General features: G+C 39.5%; 1 protein-coding gene across 1 annotated transcript in view; it reads right to left on the bottom strand.

Annotated features, from left to right (window-relative positions):
* Window positions 1–428: 428 nt before the first annotated feature.
* C2cd6 (C2 calcium dependent domain containing 6) overlaps window positions 429–23,370 on the bottom strand; it is a 43,191-nt gene continuing 20,249 nt past the window's right edge. The window contains exons 7-13 of the mRNA XM_040753546.1: window positions 23,295–23,363; window positions 20,362–20,441; window positions 12,355–12,489; window positions 8,469–8,574; window positions 6,483–6,555; window positions 2,797–2,834; window positions 429–1,155 (exon numbers count right to left, since the gene is read on the bottom strand). Coding sequence (XP_040609480.1) covers window positions 781–1,155; window positions 2,797–2,834; window positions 6,483–6,555; window positions 8,469–8,574; window positions 12,355–12,489; window positions 20,362–20,441; window positions 23,295–23,363 — 876 coding nt within the window. The 3' untranslated portion in view covers window positions 429–780. The remainder of the gene's footprint in view (window positions 1,156–2,796; window positions 2,835–6,482; window positions 6,556–8,468; window positions 8,575–12,354; window positions 12,490–20,361; window positions 20,442–23,294; window positions 23,364–23,370) is intronic.

The raw sequence follows: 23,370 nt of genomic DNA, 5'->3' as shown, positions 1-23,370 counted from the left end.
GAACATTATTCCAGTTATATTGCTTTGAGCTGTTGACTTAGGTAATTAAGTTCCCAGCTAGAGTTATTTAATACAATTCTATCTTTTGAAATTTCAGAGGAAATTTAGCGATGGCTTTGATTCCATCAAAGGATGAGAAATAGAGCCAGTTGGAAGAAGTATTCGGAAGCAGAACCTTAACTCCTTCTGGTTCTATGCTGCCTTTTAAAACAGCTGTCAGCAGCAGTGATTCAAATGGGATGGAGAGATTGCCCAAAGGAAATGTTATGTGGAGAAAGGCTTGCCTGGAGTACCTTCCATTGACATTCAGAGTCTGAAACAAGGTGCCATGTTTTGTAATATAGCCTTAAAAAATTCTACTAAAATAATTTCCTATGCTTTTACATGTCCTTTGAGTTTATGTTTGTAATTGTTACTATATTTTCAGTAGAATCACACCCTAACCTGGGGGGTTAATTTGCATTCCTGACGGTTTGCTTTTCTTTCAAAGGATTGTCTCCCTTAATTGATCAGTGCACACAAAGTAAGAACATTTAATACATTTAGAGGCATTTCTACTTAGAACATTTAAATAATTTTTAATTTATTGGTATTTAATTGATTTAAAAATAACTATTTTTAAATAAGTATTTGAGTAGCTACTCTGAAGTTTTGCTGTGGGGGGAGACACATTTATCTGAGCTTCTGTTGAATCTTGCCTTTGAAGCCACCTTTTCATTTTGAATCTCAGGAACCCAAACTAGCCCTCCTCCTTCCAGTTAAAACGTGTGCTTTGATACCTCATTCTTTCGGAGAGAAACATAAATTCCTCCTCCTTACGTTCTCAGGGTTTATGAGTAAACATCCCGACTTTACCTCCTGGACAGATGTGGTTACTCTTAAAATGCTTGGACCTTTGGGGATTAGGTCTGCATCCGGTGGGAACACTACACTTTTCTCTTCGTGCGGCTTGTCTTCCCGCTCAGCAGGCCCTGGTAAACGCTGTGGGGCTTCATTTTCTTCTATTATCTGCAGGGTGTGGATAGGGGGCAGCTGGGTGTCTTCTGGTGTGGAGTCATCGCTTTCATGAAGAGCAGGCTTTGAGAGGTCCTCGTCCTGGTTCAACAGTTTCAAAACTGGTATTGCCAGACCTTCCTTATCACCCTTGTCCACAAACTACAAAAAGAAAAGAAAAGCAAGAAAAAAACTTAATCATTATTCACTAATGAGCATTAAAAGTTAATAAATCAAGCCGGGCATTGGTGGCGCACACCTTTAATCCCAGCACTCAGGAGGCAGAGGCAGGCGGATCTCTGTGAGTTCGAGGCCACCCTGGTCTACAGAGTGAGTTCCAGGACAGCCTCCAAAACAATACAGAGAAAATCTGTCTCGAAAAACAACAGAAAAAGTTAATAAATCAAAAATCCCTTGTATGTTTGTCCTTTATATACTACTATTGACATTTGTAAGTTAGGACATTCCTGAATAAGGCATGGAGAAATCTTATACTTGCCTGAGACTATTATCCACAACATGAAAAGCAGTGGTTTATGCAGCAGTGGTTTGCATATGTCTGGACTGCATAAATGGGTGACATGTTAAGGAACCAGTGTCATGAAACAATGGAAACTTTAGTACCAAAATACTACAAAGGGCAGTATTACAACCACCTCAAAAAATAAAGCAAAATATGCAAAGAAAGGGAACATGAAGGCTAGCTTCTTTAGCTAAGTAAATTCCATGTTATATAAAAGTCTCTATCTTGCTTCCCCAACTCCTTTCCCTGACTTGGGGGAATTGTACATGCTGATTCTTCAGCTGTTACTTGGGAGCCACTGGACCTGGCGAGAACAATGAAGTAGCATCAAAAAGCAGAGACCAAGTTTTTATTCTTTACTGGTCTACATGAGAATTCATTACTTAATAATGAAAAACTCTATTGCATTAATTCCACCTTTTCCTGATTTCTATTATGAAATGTGTACTGTTATTATTACATGGCCAATGCTCACAGCATGGTGAACACTTGCTTTTCAGAGTTTATGCAGAACTTCACGGGTTTTCCTCTTTTCTTCAATGACACCTTTAACTCCTCTTCCTTGCCGTACACTCTAAACTGTTACTGTTTTCCTCGAGTCTGTTTCCATAGAGTAATTTAACTTAAAAATATCTGAGTATGATATTGTCATAACAAAAGTAACTGGATAACTTCAGTGATGCTTAGTTAATTTTCACCTGTAATTATTCTTTTTTTTTTTAGGTTAGAAACAATCTTGTCAATCCCAGCTCCCTCTCTCTCGCCTCCTCCCCCTCTCTCCCCACCAGATTCCCCACCCAATCTCCATTCTGATCCCCAAGGAGGGTGAGGCCCTCCATGGTGGATTTCCAGTGACTGTCATTTCATCCAGGGCAGGGCCTAGGCCCTCCACCAAGAGTCCCAGCTGAGAGAACATCCCATATTGTGGCATGGACACTCTAAGTCTATTTGTACACCAGGGATAAATTCTACCCAAGGCCCCATAGATTACCTAGGCTTCCTGTAACTTCCACTTACAGATATTCCATTCTTCATAGAATAATGATAATTAGAAATTCTCTTGGAACTGGAGAGATAGCACAGTGGTTAAGAGCAATCACTGCCTTTGCAGAGGACCCAGGTTCGATTCCCAGCACCCATTTGGTGGCCTACAACCATCTGTAACTCCAGTTTCAGGAGATATTCAGCCCTCTTCTGACCTCAGCAGGAACCAGGCCTGAATGTGTTACACATGCAGGCAAGACACAAAATAAAATAAATCTTTAAAAAAATTCTCTTACCTCATTTGAAATTGCTTCAGATTTTCTATGATAGATACCTGTTTAAAAAAAAATAAGTACTCTGTTTTATTAAAACAACATTGTATTACTTACACCTGTGCATACTGATAAGCTAGGATTATAATAACATTGTATTACTTACATGTTAAGCATGTACACTGATAAGCGAGGATTATAATTGCTCTCCCTTCAAGTAAAGGGCTATTATTAAAGCAGCTATTCAAACATGAACACTACTTTAGTGAAAACAGGCTGACAAGTCTCTAGGAAGACAAGGATGAGAAACAAAAAAATGGAGTGGAACATGTATGAACTGGTGTGCAGTCTTTATACTGTTCCTAAAGTCCCTGGACCATTTTACAGTCCACCAATAACGCACAAAGTTTTCCATTTCCTCACATCTTTTTGGTATAAACTGCCTGATGAGGTCTAAGATGCTATTTTGTTTTGACTTTTACATTGAGTGATGTTGAACATTTGCTATTGTTAGTGAGTTGAACAGATTCCTTGTGTAGTTTGGGTATTAGCCACTTACTAGACGCTTCACAGATATTCTGTCCCATTCTGTTCATTGCCTCTTCACTCGTCATTTCCTGTCAAAGCTCTGTAGCTGCATGCAGCCCAGCCTTCTGTTCCTGCTTTTGGTACTTGCGCATTTGCTGTCTTATTAAAGGAATTACCACTTGCACCAATGTAATTTAACTTTTCTCATATATCGCCTACAAATCTTACAGTTTCAGTTCTCATCTTTTAAGGCTCTAATTCTCTTCAATTCGCTTTCTTTTTTAGAAAGCCCATGGTTAATGGGTCGAATGAAACTGCTTTTTACATGGTTTTATAACTTGCAGCTTTCTCAAATTTATTTACTAGCTCTAGCATGTTTTTCTTGTGGAGTCTTTAGGGCATTGCACATACAAGATCATGTCCTGTGCTGTCAAACTGCCTTCTACACATCTGTCTGTTCCCACAGATTAGTCCTGCTCTTAGCCTTGGCTGGAAAAGCTTGTCTCTGCAGCAGGCAGTGGTCAGTACAGCGTTTTTATCAGCCCCCTCCAGGCTGGTGTGTGTGTGTGTGTGTGTGTGTGTGTGTGTGTGTGTGTGTGTGTGTGTGTAAAACAAAGAGTGGGAAGGCTTCCAGAAGACAAAGAGGAGTGCTGTGAAATGCTGTATTCTGGATATGACACAGACATTGCACTCACCAACTCAGCAGCTACAACTACTTTCACGAGACCTGCATGAAATCCAGCCAGTCATCACTCCAGCATGGATGGACTGTGCAGGGTCTCATGAGGCTCCGTCCCTAGATGAGGAGCTGTTGACATCAAGGGCTGCTAGAGAAGAGACAGTCATTTTTCTTCGGGTGTGCGGCTGCCTGCCGGTAGGCTGCCTATGTTCCAGTGGGTGGTGCCATACACACATGCATGCAGGCAGCACTCACTGGGCTCATGGGATGTTAAAGAAAAGACAATGACATGAAGTTGGGAAGGAAAGTATTGGGAGGTCCAGAGCAAGTAAGGGGAGATTTGGAATGGATACAGCCAAGCCACAACATATACAATGGATGTGAAATGATCAAAGGATAAATAAAGATTCTAAAAATGCCAGGTCATGTTCGTTAAAAGTATAATTTTGCCGTTTTCCTTTCTGTGTTGGATGATATTTACCTCTTTTTCTAGACTAACTGTTTTACTAGTACTGTGCTCATACAAGTCTCAGGGAAGGACATCTTGCCTTGTTCCAAGTTTAGAGAAAAACTATTTAAAAATTGGGAGAGGGACTAGGCATAGTGGGATGTGGGAGGCAGAGGCAGGTGGATCGTTTAAGTTTAAGGCCAGGGAGTCCAGTCTGCATGGTGAATTTTTTTCTTTTTTAAGTTTATTTTTATTTTACATGTATGAGTATTTTCCTACATGTATGGCTGTATCTCACATGTATGCCTGTTCCCTGGGGAGGTCAGAAGAGGGTGTTGGATCCCCTAGAACTGGAGTTACAGGTGGTTGTGAGCTGCCATATGGGTGCTGGGAACTGAACTCAGGTCCTCTGCAAGAGCAGCAAATACTCTTAACCCTTGAACCATCTCTCCAGCCACATTTTATTCTTTTCTTAGTCTAGCTCAATTTGCCAATTTTATTTATATTTTTTAAAATTTAGCTTTATTGATTTTTTTCTATTCTCTAATTGAAAAAAAATCTACTATGATCTTTATTTCCTCTGACTTTGAAGTTGGTTTCTGTTCTAGTTCTTAGTGATATAAATTTAAGTTGTTTATTTTAGGTCTTTTTAAAAATACATTTTTTACTTTTAATTGTGGCGTGTGTGTGTGTGTGTGTGTGTGTGTGTGTTGTAATCCTGAAGGCTTCAAAAATACTAAAAAGAATCAAGTCATTAGATGATCCATTGGATGTGTGAAAAATGAAACACAAAAACCTTCTGGATAAGTGAAAAACAATACAAAAGCCCCGCAGTGAGAGTGAGAGAGATACTATGTTTTCCCAGTATTCCATACTGAAGAGGCAGTCTGTGATTATCTTTCACTTAAAGCATGTGAGTTAGAACTGTGGAGGGAGACCAGTAGCAGAATGCTTGCCTAGCCCTAGCGTATGTGAGGTCCTAGGTCTGCTCTTTAACCCTTAAATCAAGCAGTAAAAGTTGCATTAACAAGGAGCTTGCATAATCTTGTAGTGTAGGTTGAAAATACAACATCTCCACTCTCCTAGTGACAGAGATATGAGAACACACACATACATATCTGTGGCTGGTAGAGCTGGGGAATGGAAGTAGCCTGGAAAAAAGATGATTAAGTTGCAGCAAAAATCTTGCAATAAATTATATTGCACACTTGAATTAAGAAAGATATATAACCATGTGTTTAAAGTACAGTGGTATATTTTAACTTGCTTTCCAAATAAGTGAGAGAGATGTTTGGGAGATTATGTAAACACTGTTTTTCACAAAATAAATCTCTTACTGATAATTTATACTTAACTTCTCAAACTAAGTACTAATTGAATTTCCTCCACTACAGTTTCTCTCTCTTTCTGCCTATCTCTTTCTTTTTGTCTTTCTGTGTCTCTGTCTCTCCCCGCTCTTCTGATAAACACACACACACACACACACACACACACACACACACACACACGCCCTACCTCCTCAATAGTTCTACAGTTCAAAATGCTTAACAAAATATCTTTAGAAATATCACAGTTGGAGATTTAATTTTTTTTCTATCTTTAAGGGAAGTAAAGAACCATTAAATTTTGTAAAAACTGCTGGGTTTGGAGAAATGACTCAGCAGTAAGACATTAACTGCTTTTGCAGAGGATCCAGGTTCAATTCCCAGCACCCAATGACAACTCACAACCACTTGTAACTCTAGTCCTAGAGGAAATGATGCTCTCTGATGGCCTCTGAGGGCACCAGAAATACATTTGGTAGACAGAAATATATGCAGACAAAACATCCTTACACATAAAATAATTTTAAAAGTTAAAAAACTCTTAATGAAGTATAAGACTTTTCTTTGAAATTCTTGAAAAAAAACAAATGTAATTGGTATAATAATAAAGTGTATATTTGATATACGACAAAAATGAAATTCATTTAAAACAAAACAGTAACTTTTATAATATAACACCTCGCTTTAATTAGCTTAATAATAAACATAAAAATTAACATGATTTTTTTACCATGTGGCACAGTTGCAGGCTCTTTTTCAAATAGACTAGAATGTTTTTCAAATAGTTCAGTCATCTTATCTTCCTAGACACACACAGAAAGAAAGGAAGAAAACATGTTGGGCAAAATACTTAAAGAACTAAAATCTTTTGTCTGCTTTCATAACTATTATTTAAAGAATACTTTATTAGTTTCTTTCATAAAACTCAGATAAGACTACAAAGTTAATAAAATTTTAATATACATTTTCCATCTAAATTTACAGAGGGCAAGAACGAGTTGGTGAGAGAATTAACTCAAGGAGCATGATTTCAAAAGGAGTTGCTGCTCCTGAGGGAGGAAATACAGAATGGGAACGCCTATCATTTAGGTAATGAGATGAAAGTAAAAGAGACACAAACTACAATGTAAAAGAGACACAAACTTCAAGCAGTAAGTGAGAATACCAGGGAATGTATTTTTATTGGAATACGTTATGGCCTATGTCTTTAAAATTATGTATATATTTACAAAAGTTAAAGGAAATTTGTAATGTACAATGACATTGAATTTTTTTATAAAGTACCTTTATAAATAAGAGCACAAATCCACACCCTCTCTAACAACTGCTCTAAGTTTCCCCTAAAATAGTAACTCTATATTAGTGAATAGTAATTAATTTAACTCACAACATTACATTGCTGGCCAACTATTGCAGAGCAATTGTAAAACATAAAAATATCAACACAGCATGACTAGTATTTCAGGGTTGTGATTATAGTAAATGTTTTATCTGAGCTAGGAATTATTTATTTCTTGATCAAAATGTGCAGGTTAGATTGCATAAATAAATTTCAAATACATTTTTAAAAACCACTGTAGTCCAATAAAGTAAAACAGTCAATTTGAAATTTGTTGAAAGATTTAAATGTATTTATCCAAAGAAGATATACAAATGATCTCTGAGAATATGAAGAAATGTTCACACCACCCATCATTGGTGAGAAATTTAAATGAAAAAATGCAGAGTCAGCATTTTGAGCTCTCGAATGTCAGTAACACTGTTAGGACTAGCAATGGAAAACCAAGTGGTCAAGACCCAGAACCAGCTCATATTTTTATTGGAATGTAAGATGGCAAAGCTATATGTAGAAATGGTTTGGCAGTTTTTCACAACTGTAAACTGGGAATTGCCATTTCACCCAGCTTCTGTTCCTGGGCATTCACAGAGGAAAATTAAAAACATTTGTTGACACACACACACACACAAAAAAACATATATAAGACAGCCAAGCATATTGGTCCACATCTGTGATCTCAGCACTTGGGAGGCTGGGCAACTTAGCAAGTTTAAGACCAGCTTACATAGTGAAACCCCCTTTCAAGAAAAACAACAAATGTTTGCACATGAATGCCCACAGCAGTATCCTTCACCATAGCTCAGTAGTGCATATAACCTAAATGTTCATCTGCAGATGAGCAAATAAATAAAATGCATCTAGAAACAAATAGAATGCTGATATATGCCACAAGAAAACACATGGAAAACATTATGCTAAGAGAAAAAAGTAAGCTACAAAAGACCACGTATTTATATATAATCCCACTTTTATGCAATGTTTGGAATAGGCAAATGTATATGGAAGAAAATAGATTGGATGTTGTGGAGGGCTGCCTAGAAGGCAGTGGGAGAACTCAGAAGGTATTTACTCACAGTGTTGGGCTAGTTGTGTTTAAATACAGTGAAAATGTTCTAAAATTGATTGTGGTAATGGATGGGCTGAATACCTCTGAAATGTAGACTTTAAATTGACCAATTAATTAAACCTTATAAATTATGAATAAACACTTACTGAATGGTACATTGTTAATACAAAGAAGAATATAAACTGTGAATAACATTTTATTATTTAATGGTAACAAGCAATTATCTGGTCAAACATTTGAAATTATCAAAACATGCTATCATTAAACATGTATTACATGCTACATATGACAGAATTCATTTTGTCAATTACCTCAGTACCTTTGCGAATCCCTTTTGGAGTGATAAGGTTCCTTAAATACTCAGCTTTTTCTCCCCATGTGTCCAGATGTCTATACTCTGTTTTCATTTTTTCTAACCTAAACAAAGCAAATCATCTATATATGAAAAAGAGCAAGTGACAGAGGGATATGTACGGCAAAATTCACATAAGAATAATACAATATAATAATACACTTATAAGAAGGCCCAAAAGTGGCAAACTAACAACATACTATCTAAGGATACATTTAAAAGAAATATTTACAACAAAAGTAAGGGCCATAGTTATAGGAATGATTAAGGAGAGAGACATCTCTCATAAAGGCACACAAAATATATTTCTGACATTAGTGATAATGATGTGTTTCTTATGCTGGTAATAACTTTATTATCATTATTTAAGCCTTATAAAGACGTTTCAGAAATTATTCAGGTATATGTTATGCATTATTGGTGTTTTAATTTGCTTATTTCTGTCAGTTTGGGTTGCAATAACAGAATCCCATATATTGGGTAGATTAAAAACCAGACATTTATTTCTCAAAATTCTCAAGGCTAGGTACCAGCTAGCTCAGATTCTGATGGCTTCAGATGGCCATCATCTTATGTCCTCCTAGTTGGGAGGATGGGTACCATGTTTCCTCCTCCTTTTGTAACTTTTATAAGGGCATTGATTGCATTACAAGGGCTTCATCCTCAGACGTAATGTAACCCCAGTTATTTCCCAAAAGCTCTACCTTTAGATATTGTTGCACCAGAGATTAAAACTTTAACATTATCAGTTGAGAAGTCTGGTGGTATAGCTCAATGACAGAGCATTTGCTGAGAATGCTTGAGGCCTGTATTCAACTCCCAGCAATACAAATAACAATGGTAAGAATTGGGGTGAGGGTGAAAACACCTGCTCTACTGCTGCATATCTACACTTTTTGACACTGAATGTATATATAATATTTTCCAACAAACCATGTTTTCCCCTTTGAAAGCATTCTTTTTTTTTTTTTTTGGTTTTTCGAGACAGGGTTTCTCTGTGGCTTTGGAGGCTGTCCTGGAACTAGCTCTTGTAGACCAGGCTGGCCTCGAACTCACAGAGATCCGCCTGCCTCTGCCTCCCAAGTGCTGGGATTAAAGGCGTGCGCCACCAACGCCCGGCGAAAGCATTCTTGCTTCTAAACTGATACGATGTACATTATATAGTAAATTGCCATGTGCTGCTTGAGCTCACTGAGAGCAAGTGTCATGGAAGTGGGAAGTCTAGGGATGACAGTGACTGCAGAGGCAGCACAATTTCTGAATCTTTCCAAAATCCCTGCAGAAAGGAATAGAATACAAGCAAGAACCATAGCATTTATAACAAACCTTATAGCAAAGCATTTAAAACATCCTTTAAAACAAAAAGTCAATATTGAGAATTTTCATATACAAGAATTCAAGGAACACTGTAGTTGATCACAATATTTCTTAACTACTTATCTCTCAAAAGTATAACTATAGAACTCCCCAGGGATATATCTCCAAGGATGCCCATAAGACTTGTCTTGGCCAATGGGACACCATTAATGGGACATAAAGCTAAGTATGAGGAGCCCTTCTTAAATGATGGTTTCAGAGTGCAATTCTATAACGAAGACAGGACAGCCTACCAGAAGCCAAAAGGAAAACGCAGGTCCCAGCTCATAACTGGAACCAACTGGCAGATGGGTAAACAAAGGCTTCTCGTGGTCCATCTATTTCTACTGTCATCTGACAATACAAATGAAGCCAGCCAAGAAGAAAACAATTTTAAAAAGTTAGTCTACAAAAACTTTCAATATGCCTACTTTTAGGGTGGTTCTCAATACAGTATTGCTTTTGAAGGATAATCAGAAACCAACCTTGAAAACCAGGTGACTGAAGGAAAAAGACAATTGAGAATTTGCCCCTCTTTCCTACAGGAAATGTAGCACTGGGGAACCAAGAAGGAGACTTATAAAATTATTCCACTTAATAAATAAAAATAAAGTGGTAGAATTAGAATAACTCCATTTTGATATTATATTCCCAAAAGTACAATATGGACTCTAACAAAACCTAACAAATTTTTAAAAATTGCAGTGGCGCACTGCTTTAACCCCAGCACTTGGGAGGTAGAGGAAGGCAGATCTTTGTGAGTTCCAGGACAGCTAGGGCTACACAGAGAAACCTTGTCAAAATAAATAAATAAAAATAAAAAACTGCAAAGGCATTAGATAAATTTAGAAATAATTGCAAAGGCAAAAATGATGAAAGAACCCAATACCAGTCTTACCAAAGAAATTATATCAAATGAAACTGGTTCTTGCATTGTATGTCCAGATTGGGGACAAGCACATGACAGACCAGAGAAAATCTCAATCTAAGGATGTGGTCAACAAAGGCAAGGTCCTTCCCTGAAACATCATCAATAAGGGGTCATGGCTTCAACATATGACCTTGGGGAATATAAACACTCTATCTTTAGCAACCATTGCTAATCAGAACCTAGATCTAGAGAATACATGCATTTACCTCTGGCAGCCAAATAGGCTAAGAACGCTGGTAACTCACATCACTTCAAAGCAAAGATTAGAGTGATCCAAAGCTGGGTTTCCATTTCCAGAAAGATTATTCTATTTTAGGCTTACTCATACTTCTAACTCCAGAATAGGGACCAGTGGTAGGCAACTAACGCAAGTAGGGCATGGCATTTAAAAACACAGTCTGTCATAGGTCATTCATTGGTAGCCCAAGTAGAAGTCTGGGTATTATGAAGCACACCTTCTTTGCAATATATTGAACTCTGGCTTTTGTTGCTTCATGACTGCATATCTATCTTAGCTCTGCTCAGCTTTTTATCATCTTGGCTACCACTACATCCCTTGAAAATGAAGGCACCAAACAATGAACTCAACATCGCTGGACCTCTTTACTTCCTGGAATCTTGGATCCGCAAATACTGCTTTTATAACTCACTGTTTTCAAACAAAATTTCAGAACATATTTCATCCAGATTTTGTTGTCCTTGTTGGATAATGAGATAGTCTTAAATAAGCTAGGAGAACTTACATAGAAAGTATGTGTACATATTAGTTATCCATCTTCATAAGTTTTTTAGCATGAGCTGGATGACTAAAGGACACACCTTTGTCTTCTAGTCTGACATGTTGTCTGTTTAAACAAGACTCATTGAATATCTACCATGTGTCAAGTATTCTTTAAGTACCAAATACACAATGGTATGATTCAAGAACCATACTATCTTTTCTCAAAACAAAAACTTAAGAATAGTTAAATACTGAAAAGAGTAACACATACATATTAGATTATAAGTCATGAAATGCATTCAGCTAGTGTCATGATGCTGGACTTATTCTCCAGAATTAGGATAAATAAATGTCTGCAGATATGAAGCCACATTGGCTTTGATAATTTACAAAGCCTGGACTATTTAGCACAAAGACACTATGACCAAGGGATCAGAAGCCAAGGCTCGAGATTTGGGCAGAGAGGAAGGAACTATACAAATCAATGGAAATTCCATAGCCAGGGGGGTGGGAAAACTAAAATTTAAGTTTGAATTAGTTCAGCAACAGATTTTTTTTTAAAAAAAAGGAAAAGCCAGTGAGAGGAATGTAAGCCAGAAGAAACCAACAGAGAAGAGGGTGAGGAAAAATGGCATGAGAGACAGCAGAAGAGACTTGCATGAAGGAAGCAACTTGCTTTCTTTTGATAATAAAGTACCTAATTTGCTGATAAATAATCAATGGACACATGAAACCGCACCACAATGAGTATTCCTAGGCCAGTGGATAGCTCACGGCTCAACACAAGGAAGCTGGAATGATACAGGCTACATGTAAATAAATGTGTGTGGTCTTTACCTTTCCCGGGGTTTCTCATGGAGTTTTTCAAGTCGCACTGCATTTGCCTGGCTGGCATCAGCAGCCCCGATACTAACATTAAGATCTGGGGATAAGAATGCTGGGTATTCTACTCGTTGTGGTGTAATAACATTTCTGAAAAATAATAATAGAGTTAAATGCCAACAATATATAAAAGCACATCCCTAAAATTGGTGTGGCAACTGCTGTTTTGAATTGTTCTTCTTGTCCCCAGCTCATCCACTACCATGGGCTGTCAAGAAGACAGAGCTAAGGAAGAAGGCAAGAATAATCAGAATCTCGGGATAAGTCCTCTCTTCGTGACTCAACCTATCAAGTTTGTGGGCAGTAGGGATGGAAAAGGAGTAGACACAAAGGAAGGAGAAATAGGACGTATTTGAGTCCAGGTCTTTTGGCCACCATTTATAGCCAAATCTGCCTTCAGAGTCCCTCATTCTTTCAAACAACTAATTCTATGGATTCTGTGCCAGGCACTGTACTCATATGTCTGTCTGTATTGATTGTCTTATTCCACCTTTACAGCAAACCCATAGGGGAAGACTTACTAAATCCACTTGACAAACAAGAAAGCCAGGAGTAAAGAGATTAAGCAATTCCCTTATATGTCTAACACCTAGGGAGTGTCATAGCTAACACTTGACAGTTTTGTTAATACTAGTCTTTGCTGTATACAGTGATGAGCACATTAAATTTAACATGTCCAAAATAGAATGCATAACTTCTCCATTCTCTAATCATGTTCTTTCCACAGTATCACTGGTTCAGGAAGTGGTAGCACCATAGGAGTATCCAGGAGTTTGTAATGAGTCTTTCTCTGTCCTGCCAGCCAGCTCCCAAATAATGACATGGGGACTTATTAATTGTGAAAGCTTAGCCTTAGCTTAGGCTTGTCCCACTAGCTCTTATGACTTAAATTAACCCATATTTTTATTAATCTACATTCTACCACGTGGCTTTTACCTCTCTCCCATTCTGTGTATCCAACTTATTCCACATCTCCATGTTGCCTCCTCTGAGCCTCGATTATCTCCTCCTACTTCCACTCTCTGACTGGAAGACCCATCTATATCTACTACCTAGCTATTGACCATTCGGCAGTTTATTAAACCAATCACAGTAATACATCTTCACATAGTGTACAAATATCCCACAACCAAAACCGTCCTGCCTCTACCTTCCAAGTGCTGGAATTAAAGGCACATCTACCACCACCCAGCCTTTCTTCAATCATTTTTAACCTCTAAATGAAGACAATCATATGACCACAGTTCCACCTGACATGATACAACAGACTGGAAGAGGAAGTAAAGTTTTGAGTGATATTTACTCTTCTCAATATCCCAAAATTTAATATTGTGATGTATGCTATAGGGATAAGAGAGGAAAAAACAAAGCTATTTACATACATGTACATATACACAAATATATTCATAATCAACTGGTGAAGAAATAGTCATAACAAGCATAATCCTTGTTTTTGTAACTAGCGATATGTCACACCCTATACCATTTTCTTCTTTCACTGCCCATTCTGTCCTTCCTCTACTTCAGCAATCACCTCAGCTGGCTCCTTACCTGGTGGTGTGATTAAAACTTTCATTCCTCGGGGCCATCAATAGTTCTAAGATGTTGCAGTTTTCTATTAAATTCTTGCTCAGGGACAGTGAGATAGCTCAGCAGTTGAAGGCACTTGCTGCCGAAACTGAACCTGAGTTCCATCCCCGGCATCAGGTGGAAGAAGGAGAGACCCGGCTTCCACAAGTTGTCCTCTAGCCATGCACACCATGCCAAAACTTTTTTCTTGCAATTTTTTTAAAGATTTAATTTATTTATGTGCATTGATCTTTTGCCTGCATGTGTACCTGTGCACCATGTGTGCAGTGCCCATGGGAGCCAAAGGAGGGGGCCAGACCCTGGAATTGGAGTTATAGATGGTTGTGAGCCACCTTGTGGGAGCTGGGAACTGAACCCCAGTCCTCTGGAAGAGCAGCCAATGCTCTTAACCATTTTTCTAGGCCCCCAAATAGTTTTTAATGCAAAAAAAACCCTTAATCTCAGATACAAATGGGAAAGGAAGAGGTCAAACTTTCACTGTTTGCAGATTATATGATAGTTTACATAAATGACCCAAAGAACTCTTCCAGGAAACTCTTTCAGCTGATTAACACCTTCAGCAAAGTGGCAGGCTACAAGATCAACTCAAGAAAATCAGTAGCCCTACTATATACAGACGATAAAGGGCTGAGAAAGAAATCAGAGAAACATCACCCTTTACAATTGCCACAAACAACATAAAATACCTTGGGGTAACACTAACCAAACAAGTGAAAGACCTGTATCGCAAGAACTTTGAGTTAATTAAAGAAGCCCTCAGAAAATGGAAAGATCTCCCATGCTCTTGGATAGATAGGATCAATGGAGTAAAAATGGCAATCCTGCCAAAAGCAATCTACAGCTTCAATGCAATCCCCATTAAAATACCAGCACAATTCTTCACAGACCTTGAAAGAACAATAATCAATTTTGTATGGAAAAACAAAAGACCCAGGATAGCCAAAACAACCCTGTTCAACAAGGCAACATCTGGAGGCATCACCATCCCTGACCTCAAGCTCTATTACAGATCTGTAGCCCTGAAAACAGTTTGGTATTGGCACAAAAATAGACAGGTAGACCAATGGAATCGAATTGAACACCCTGATATTAACCCATACATGTATGAACATCTGATCTTCGACAAAGAAGCTAAAAATATACAATGGAAAAAAGAAAGCATCTTTAAGAAATGGTGCCGGTATAACTGGATACTGGCATGTGGAAAATGCGGATAGATCCATGTCTATCGTCATGTAAAAAACTTAAGTCCAAATGGATCAAAGACCTCAACATAAATCCAGCCACACTGAACCTCTTAGAAGAAAAAGTGGGTAGTACTCTGAACGAATTGGTACAGGAGACAGCTTCCTGAACATAATGCCAGTAGCACAGACAGTGAGGTCAACAATTAATAAATGGGATCTCCTGAAACTGAGAAGCTTCTGTAAGGCAAAGGACACAGTCAGCAAGACAAAAAGGCAGCCCACAGAATGGGAAAAAATATTCACTAACCCCACATCTGACAGAGGGCTGATCTCCAAAATTTACAAAGAACTCAAGAAGCAAGTCTCCAAAACACCAAAGGATCCAATTAAAAAGTGGGCTACAGAACTAAATAGAGAATTATCAATAGAGGAGTCTGAAATGGCTGAGAGGCACTTGAGAAAGTGCTCAACATCCTTAGCCATCCAGGAAATGCAAATCAAAACAACTCTGAGATACCATCTTACTCCTATAGGAATGGCTAAAATCCAAAACACCAATGACAATTTATGCTGGAGAGGTTGTGGTGAAAGGGGAACACTTCCCCACTGCTGGTGGGAGTGCCAACTTGTTCAGCCACTTTGGAAATCAGTATGGAGATTCCTCAGAAAAATAGGAATGAACCTACCACAAGACCCAGCAACTCCACTCTTAGGCATATATCCAAAAGATGCCCATTCATACAACAAGGACATCTGTTCCACTATGTTCATAGCAGCATTATTTGTAATAGCCAGAACTTGGAAGCAACCTAGATGCCCCTCAACCGAAGAGTGGATAGAGAAAATGTGGTACATTTACACAATGGAGTACTATTCAGCAGAAAAAAAAAAACAATGGAATCCTGAAATTTGCAGGCAAATGGATGGCACTAGAAGAAACCATCCTGAGTGAGATAACCCAGTCACAAATAGAGAAACATGGCATGTACTCTCTCATATATGGATTTTAGAAATAGATCTGGGGAGTGCCAGCCTACAATCCCATGACCAGAGAGTCTGGGAAACAACCTTCATTCAATGGCTGATGGAAGCAGAGGCAGACTCCCACGGCTAAGTACTGAGCTGAACTCAAGAAGGCCAGTAACAGAGAGGGAGGACTTATGAGCAAAGGGGTTAAGACTGGACTAGTTTAACCCCCAGAAACAGCTGACCTGACAAGGTTTAGCTCTTGAATCCCAGGCTGATGCCTGGGAATCCAGCATGGGACTGATCAAGACCCCCTGAACATGAGTGTCAGTGAGGAGGCCTAGATAATCTATTGGGCCTTGGGTAGTATATCAGTATTTATCCCGGACATACAAATGGACTTTGGGCTCCCATCCAACAATGAGAGATGCACTATCATCCTGGACTCCCAAGGGAGGGTCTAGGGCCTGCCCTGGATGAAATGACAGGCTATGGACACCCCCATGGAGGGACTCACCCTCCCTGGGGAAATGAGGGGATATTGGAGGGGTTGGTGGGAGGGCATGGGAGGAGGGGAGGGAAAGGGAGAGGGAACTGGAATTGATATGTGAAGCAACCTTGTTTCTAATTTTAATTTAAATTTAAAAATAAAAATAAAAAACCTTAATCTCAGGGGGTGGTAATATCAAGAGATTCCCTAACGGACCTCCTGTATTTTAGACACACCCTCCCCTTTCCCATGCTCTCTTTGGCAGCTGGGATCAATTCTTTACCAGTGCAGTGACTCCCTCCTTAGTCTGTTTATTCTAGTTCAATACAGTGTCTCAATGGAACCCTTTACTTCTTTGGAAATAACTCTAGGCCAGCAGAAGATGTGTTCACAGGAATAGGAGAGAAAGTTTGGTTCATGAATCACAAGGAGTGGTGATGAGGGGCAGTTCTCACTCCCATTCCTTGATTCCTGGACCACTGAACACTGGCTATGGGAGAAAACACATCAGAATATACAAAACCTTCTGAGTGTTTGTGCTGGTGCTGTGACTGACTTACTGGAAAGGCCACTCCACTGCTCTGTTTAGTTTGTTGTTTCCAGCAGCCCGGAACATAGTAAGAATGGATTCCATGGATCATGGATAGACTATTGCACTTCGGGTTTGCTGTGAATTGAGTTCCTTCATCAGGATAGTGCAGTGGGGAATACCAAGATGGTGGGAGGGGCATTTTTAAGGCTACAGAAAAGTGGTGCATATAGGGGAAGCAGCACTGTACCTTTGTCCAGGGTGAGTAAGTGATCACTCGGCAGGCACCATCTTCATTTGATGATGTAGTGTTACCAGCATCCCTAACTTTATGGGTGAGCAGATCAGACAACCCCCAGTGTTATGGCAGCTGAGGTTACATGGTGACCTGATGGCCTGTGGTTACACATTCAGCCTCTACTAAGTACCTCTGGCCGACCCAAGTTCCTTCTCAAAAGCAGAGCTGTCATTTGTTGGGGCATTAGGGTTTCATCCAAACATTCTAAGGGCTTGTTATGTAATTCACTCACAGGGGCCTCCTTTAGGAGCCAAACAGTATCTCTCTCTTTCGTTTACATACAAGGCACCATTGGACCTGTTGGACCATATGGCTCACGTGTTAGAGCAGCCTGCCAAGCAGCCTGCACCTGTTTAAAAAGCTCTCATTTTGAGCTCTACTCAGTACTTTCTTGGTCCTTTGGGAAACAGGCCAGAACAATGCACCCAAATGAAGAATGGGATACCTCCAAAATTGAAGTATGTCTACTGGCTGTAGAAAGGGAAAGTTGCAACAATTTTCCATCACCATGAAAGGGTTATCCCCACATTTTATGACCATAGGATTCCTAGAAGTTTCACTGAGGTAGAGAGTGCTGAATTTTTTGTAATATAATTTCCCCATTTTCTTATATGTACAAAAAATGATAAAAAGTTTACAGTAGTTGTTACATCTTGTTCACTGGATCCAATCAGCTAATTTTATCAATGCGATATAACCATATATCCTATAAGAGAAAAAGGGGACCAAGATCTCTGGAAATGAAATAAAGACTTAATTTTAGAGAACTTATGTATCTCTGAGCAGGTCAGTGAAGATGTATTTCTCCCCTTGTCACTAAAATCAAACAATTTCTGATGGTCTTTAATAAGAAATATCAAGTCTATAGCTCCATATCACATACTAGGGGAGATGTTCTTTTTATCAGATGTTGATAACACAGTTGGCACAGTGGCTTGCAATTAGTCACCCACCAGGTAAGCTCACATTACCCACTTGGCACATTAATCTGCCATTTGCACAAACTAAACAAATTGAAGAGAGAACCTGCCCCTGCTCTACCCCCTCCAAAAAGGTAGCATTAATGCTTTCCTGGGCAAAGGCAGTCAGTGACTGCTGTTTGGTTCCTATAGAAAACACTCCCGTCACAGATCAAGAACTAATGTGGAGATCCCAGCATCCATAAAGACATGTCTGTGCCTATCATGTCTTCTCAAACTGGAGAAAAACAGCAATATGACAGCTCAGGGCTTTAATATAACTTATTTAGTCACCGTAGTCACTAAGCTGAATGGCTTTAATTTTATTTTGTTTCCTAAATAAAGGCAAAGGGCCTAACTAACTTGCCTGAGGTGACACAGTGATGGGAAAGCCTGGATGAGAGCCTGTCCTGGCTGGCGTTAGTCACCAAGCTTGGGCCCCTGTCTTCCCCACCCTACTGTCCACCTCCTTAACCCTCTGCTCTTAGATACTGGAATTCACCGCTAACTACCCCATCACAACACGGCATCTTACAGAGCTGCTGTTACATACGTGCCCTTTGTGGGGGATGAATCTTCTTGGGTTCAGTTTTCAAATCTCGCTTTACGCTGTCTTTTGTGGAGTGTTACTTGGAAATTCTTTCCTTCTTAACTTCCCCGAGACAAATCAAGAGCTCCTCAGCTGACTTGTGGCTCTCTATATTCAGCTCTTAACGAGCTCTCATTCCAAAACCAAACAGTCATGACAATTCATGTTCTCAAGTCACCTATGCATTAAACTAAAAGCACAAGGCAGGGGAACTAGATGTTGTTTCTCTCTGTATTGCAATGCCTTAGGAATGCGGCAGACATTTAGTAAATGTTTTGTAAGTCAATGGATATAGACAAGAAATATAAGAAAAAAGTCAACTTTATAATTTCATAAATCACCACTATCAAGTGGATAAAGTGTTTTTTAATGCAATAGCCAGTGATGAAATCATAAGAAAAAAAATCCCTTCAGAACACGGCATCGTATCCCGTATCTTACTTGTTTGTTTTTCTGTTTTTGTTTTTTGAGACAGGGTTTCTCTGCTGTCCTAGATGTCTACAGAGTGAGTTCCATAGCCCATATCTAGTTTCCTTAACTCATTTCAACTTTTCAAAACAATTCTTTTTTCTTGGATAGCTCTTTTGCTGATGCATATTGTTTCGTGTAGTGTTAAGACCACCTGGAATACTATATTTTAAACTACATTTCACTTGCTAATAACTTAAAATATTTTTGTGTGAGGAGGTATGGGGGTGCATTCACATAAATGCGTCTTACTCTCACTCTCTGCCTTAGTCCCCTGGGACAGGGTTGTTCACTGCGTGTGAAGCTCACCATTTCAGCTATGCTGGCCAGCTAAACCCTGGGATCTGCCTGTCTCTGTCCTTCAAAGCTGGGGGCTACAGGCACCTGCAGCCATGATTGACTTTGTGCATGGATGCTGGGGGTCTGAACGCAGCTCGCAGAGCATCTCCCTGGCCCCACTAATAACACTTTTCACGTGATTTTGTTGTTGTTTTGGTTTGTGTGTTTTGTTTTACAGCTCATTTGGAAGTTACAGTTGGAGTGGTGTGGGGAAGGGTAACACTGCTGTCCTACAGAGCAGAAACAGACAACCACTAGACACATGGATCTTGGAAGCCCTTCCTTTTCATTCCATAAGGAGGATCTGGCTGGCGAGTCTCCTCAGTAAGCCGCCTCTTCACCGGTCTCCTCTCATCTCTAGACCTCAGCTCCTTTCTCCAAGGTGACACCTAGAGTCTCAGTGTCTCTCTCATCTTCTTGTTTGTTTGCTTGTTTTTCACAAGGTTTCAAGAAACCCCTGAACTCGCATCCTCATGCCGCTACCTCCCAAGTGTTGGGTTTAAAATGCCTCTTTATCTTAATACAGTAACGAAATCAAAACACTCACGTGACCGGATCTGTTCTATCTGGAGGAGGTGCAATCTTCATGAACATAGAAGGTTCGATGATTTTTTGAAGAGGCTTTAACTGAATAAAAATATAAGTATATTATGGTGTAATTCACCATAATAGGACTAACAGCCCCCAGACTCCAAAGGCCAATACAGTTCTCATGTATGTAAGGGGAAGCAGAATGAAAAAAGGAAATTAATTTGTTGGGTACTAAACATTTGCCAAGCATTACATACATTTGGTCTTCTCTAACCCTTTTGATAAAAATATGAGGTAAGTGTGAATATTTATATAGATCACATTGAAGAACAGTGATTCATTCAAAGTTACAAAATGGTGTGCAACACGGGGAATGAGCGTGCAACACGGGGCATGAATGTAGGCGTTTCTACCTTTTATATAGAGCTCTGTTTCAAACCATCACAATAGTTGAGAAGGAGAATGTCACCGAAAGGGTCATGGTCAAGTTGCACTTCTGTTGGGCAGCCACTTCTTTTCCATACAGTACCTTTGCTCTGTCTTCAGTAAGGCCTACATACATAAAACGACACTTGCCTAGTTTTATCTGAGAATAGGCTGTTGCTTTCTCTCTGTGTGCATATTTTTGTATACACATGTATATGCTCATTTGTATCTGAAGGTGTGTGCTCTGTGTGTGTGTGTGTGCTCAGCATGTATGTGCTGTGTGTGTATATATGTGTGTGTGCTCTGCATGTACGTGCTGTGTGTGTGTGTGCTCTGCATGTACGTGCTGTGTGTGTGTGTTCTCTGCATGTACGTGCTGTGTGTGTATGTGTGTGTGTGTTCTGCATGTATTGCTGTGTGTGTATGTATGTGTGTGTGCTCCGCATGTACGTGCTGTGTGTGTGTGTGTGTGCTCTGCATGCACGTGCTGTGTGTGTGTGTGTGTGCTCTGCATGTACGTGCTGTGTGTGTATGTGTGTGTGTTCTGCATGTATTGCTGTGTGTGTATGTATGTGTGTGTGCTCCGCATGTACGTGCTGTGTGTGTGTGTGTGTGTGCTCTGCATGCACGTGCTGTGTGTGTGTGTGTGTGTGTGTGTGTGTGTGCTCTGCATGTACGTGCTGTGTGTATAGTCCAGAGGACAACCTCAGTTTCTCACTGGCCTGGAGATCATCAAGTAGGCTACACTGGCTGGCCACCAAGCCCCAGAGACCTTCCTGGTTCCCATGTCCCCAGCACTGGGATTGCAGATCTAAAAGGAACCACTCTCTTTAAGAACATTCTTACATGTTATGCTTATATTTGGACACAAAACCTACTTCTAAAATCATATTCATACGTTATGACTGCTAAAGCAACTTACAACAATAATGGCAGTGGGGATTCTAATAAGGCATACTCATCCCAAGAAAAGACCACAAGGGCCAGAGAGATGGCTTGGTCAACAGAGTGCTTTCCATGCAAGACTCAAGACCCAAGTTCAATATCAAGCACCCACCTAAAAAGCCAGGCGTGGTGGCATGCACTGTAGCCCCAGTGCTGGGGAGAGCCAGGTGGGTCTTGGGATTATTCTAATTGATAAACCCCAGGTCCCAGTGAGAGACTTTGTCTCCTGGGGAATGATAAAGTTACCTCTAGTCTCCAAACACATGTGCACATGCAGACACACATGCACCTTAACATGCACACATACCCACACAGAGAATAGAATAACCAAGCATGCCAGTGCACTAATGCAATAACCCCAGAACTCACTAATCTGAGGTAAGAATCATGAGTTTAACCTGAAACTGGGATCCACAGATAACTCAAGACCATACTGAGCGGTATAGGAAATCTCAATTTCCACAAGCCATGTCCTGGGCATGTAACTCAGTGGCAGAGCATTTGCCTGCTGTGCCCTGTGCTCTGTGTTTTCCCCAGCATTACAGTAAGTAAGTAACAAATAAATGGAAATAACAGTAAAAGCAGATGAGAAAAAAAGGTTTGTTCTTTGTGACTGTTATCAGTACAGTTCACTTTCCAAATACATTAGCAATCATGAAATACTGTGGACAAAAATTGAAACGTATTACAGGGATTTTTAAAATTAACTTAGCAGTAGACTTATTTAGTAAGATTAATCTCCTTATTCCCAATTACTAATCAAAACTCACCCAACACTATTAAACAAAAATCTGAAATGAAGCTCACCCCCCCACACACACAGCAGCAGCAGCATCAATAGGACTGGGTTAATACACTTGGAGTTCTGATGATTCAGCGATATCAAGAGTTCTTTCACTGGGTGGTGGTGTACACCATTAATCCCAGCAGAGGCAGGTAGATCTCTGTGAGTTCGAGGCCAGCCTGGTCTGCAGAGCGAGTTCCAGGACAGACAGGGACACACAGAGAGAAACTCTGGCTCAAAAATCAAACAAAAAAGAGTTCTTTCAAATACTAGGTAACAGTTTTTATATATTGATATGGTTTTCTAGAATAATTTTTTCGTCAATGTGAATGCTAGAATCACAGGCTTGTGTCTATGATCAATGACTTCATTTTGATGAATATTTCTAGATCTAAAATTCTACACTCAGGTAAATGCCTAAAATAATATTGTTTTTATTTTTTTAAATGTGTAGAAACAATAAAAACTCTTATGATAAATTCATTTTGAATAAAATATCATCATTTAAAATGTATGAGCAAACACATATTTTGTTTTGTTTTTGTCAATTTTGGGTTTCTTGGTGTGTGTGTGTGTATGTGTTTGTGTGTGTATGTGTGCATGTGTGTGTGTGTGTGTGTGTGTGTGTGTGTGTGTGTGTGTGTGTGTAGAAAAACCCTTATGTCTCAAGAGCAGAATGTGAAGCGAGGCTCTTAGTTTTAAAAGTTGCCCAGCTGGAAAAATAAGGGCTAGTAGTAGAATGGCTTGATTGATGAGCTGAAACAGAAAGCATTTTTTAAGAGAAGGGAACTAACCTGATGTGAAAATCCATAACCGAACGATCCGTAGGAGAACATGAACTCCACCTCCAACCTGCAGATAACCTGAGAG

Source organism: Mesocricetus auratus, unplaced genomic scaffold (assembly GCF_017639785.1).
Source record: "Mesocricetus auratus isolate SY011 unplaced genomic scaffold, BCM_Maur_2.0 Super-Scaffold_100010, whole genome shotgun sequence".
NCBI classification, from domain to species: Eukaryota; Metazoa; Chordata; class Mammalia; order Rodentia; family Cricetidae; genus Mesocricetus; species Mesocricetus auratus.
The sequence above is the reverse complement of the archived record's forward strand: the minus strand, read 5'-3'. Positions and strand labels throughout refer to the sequence as shown.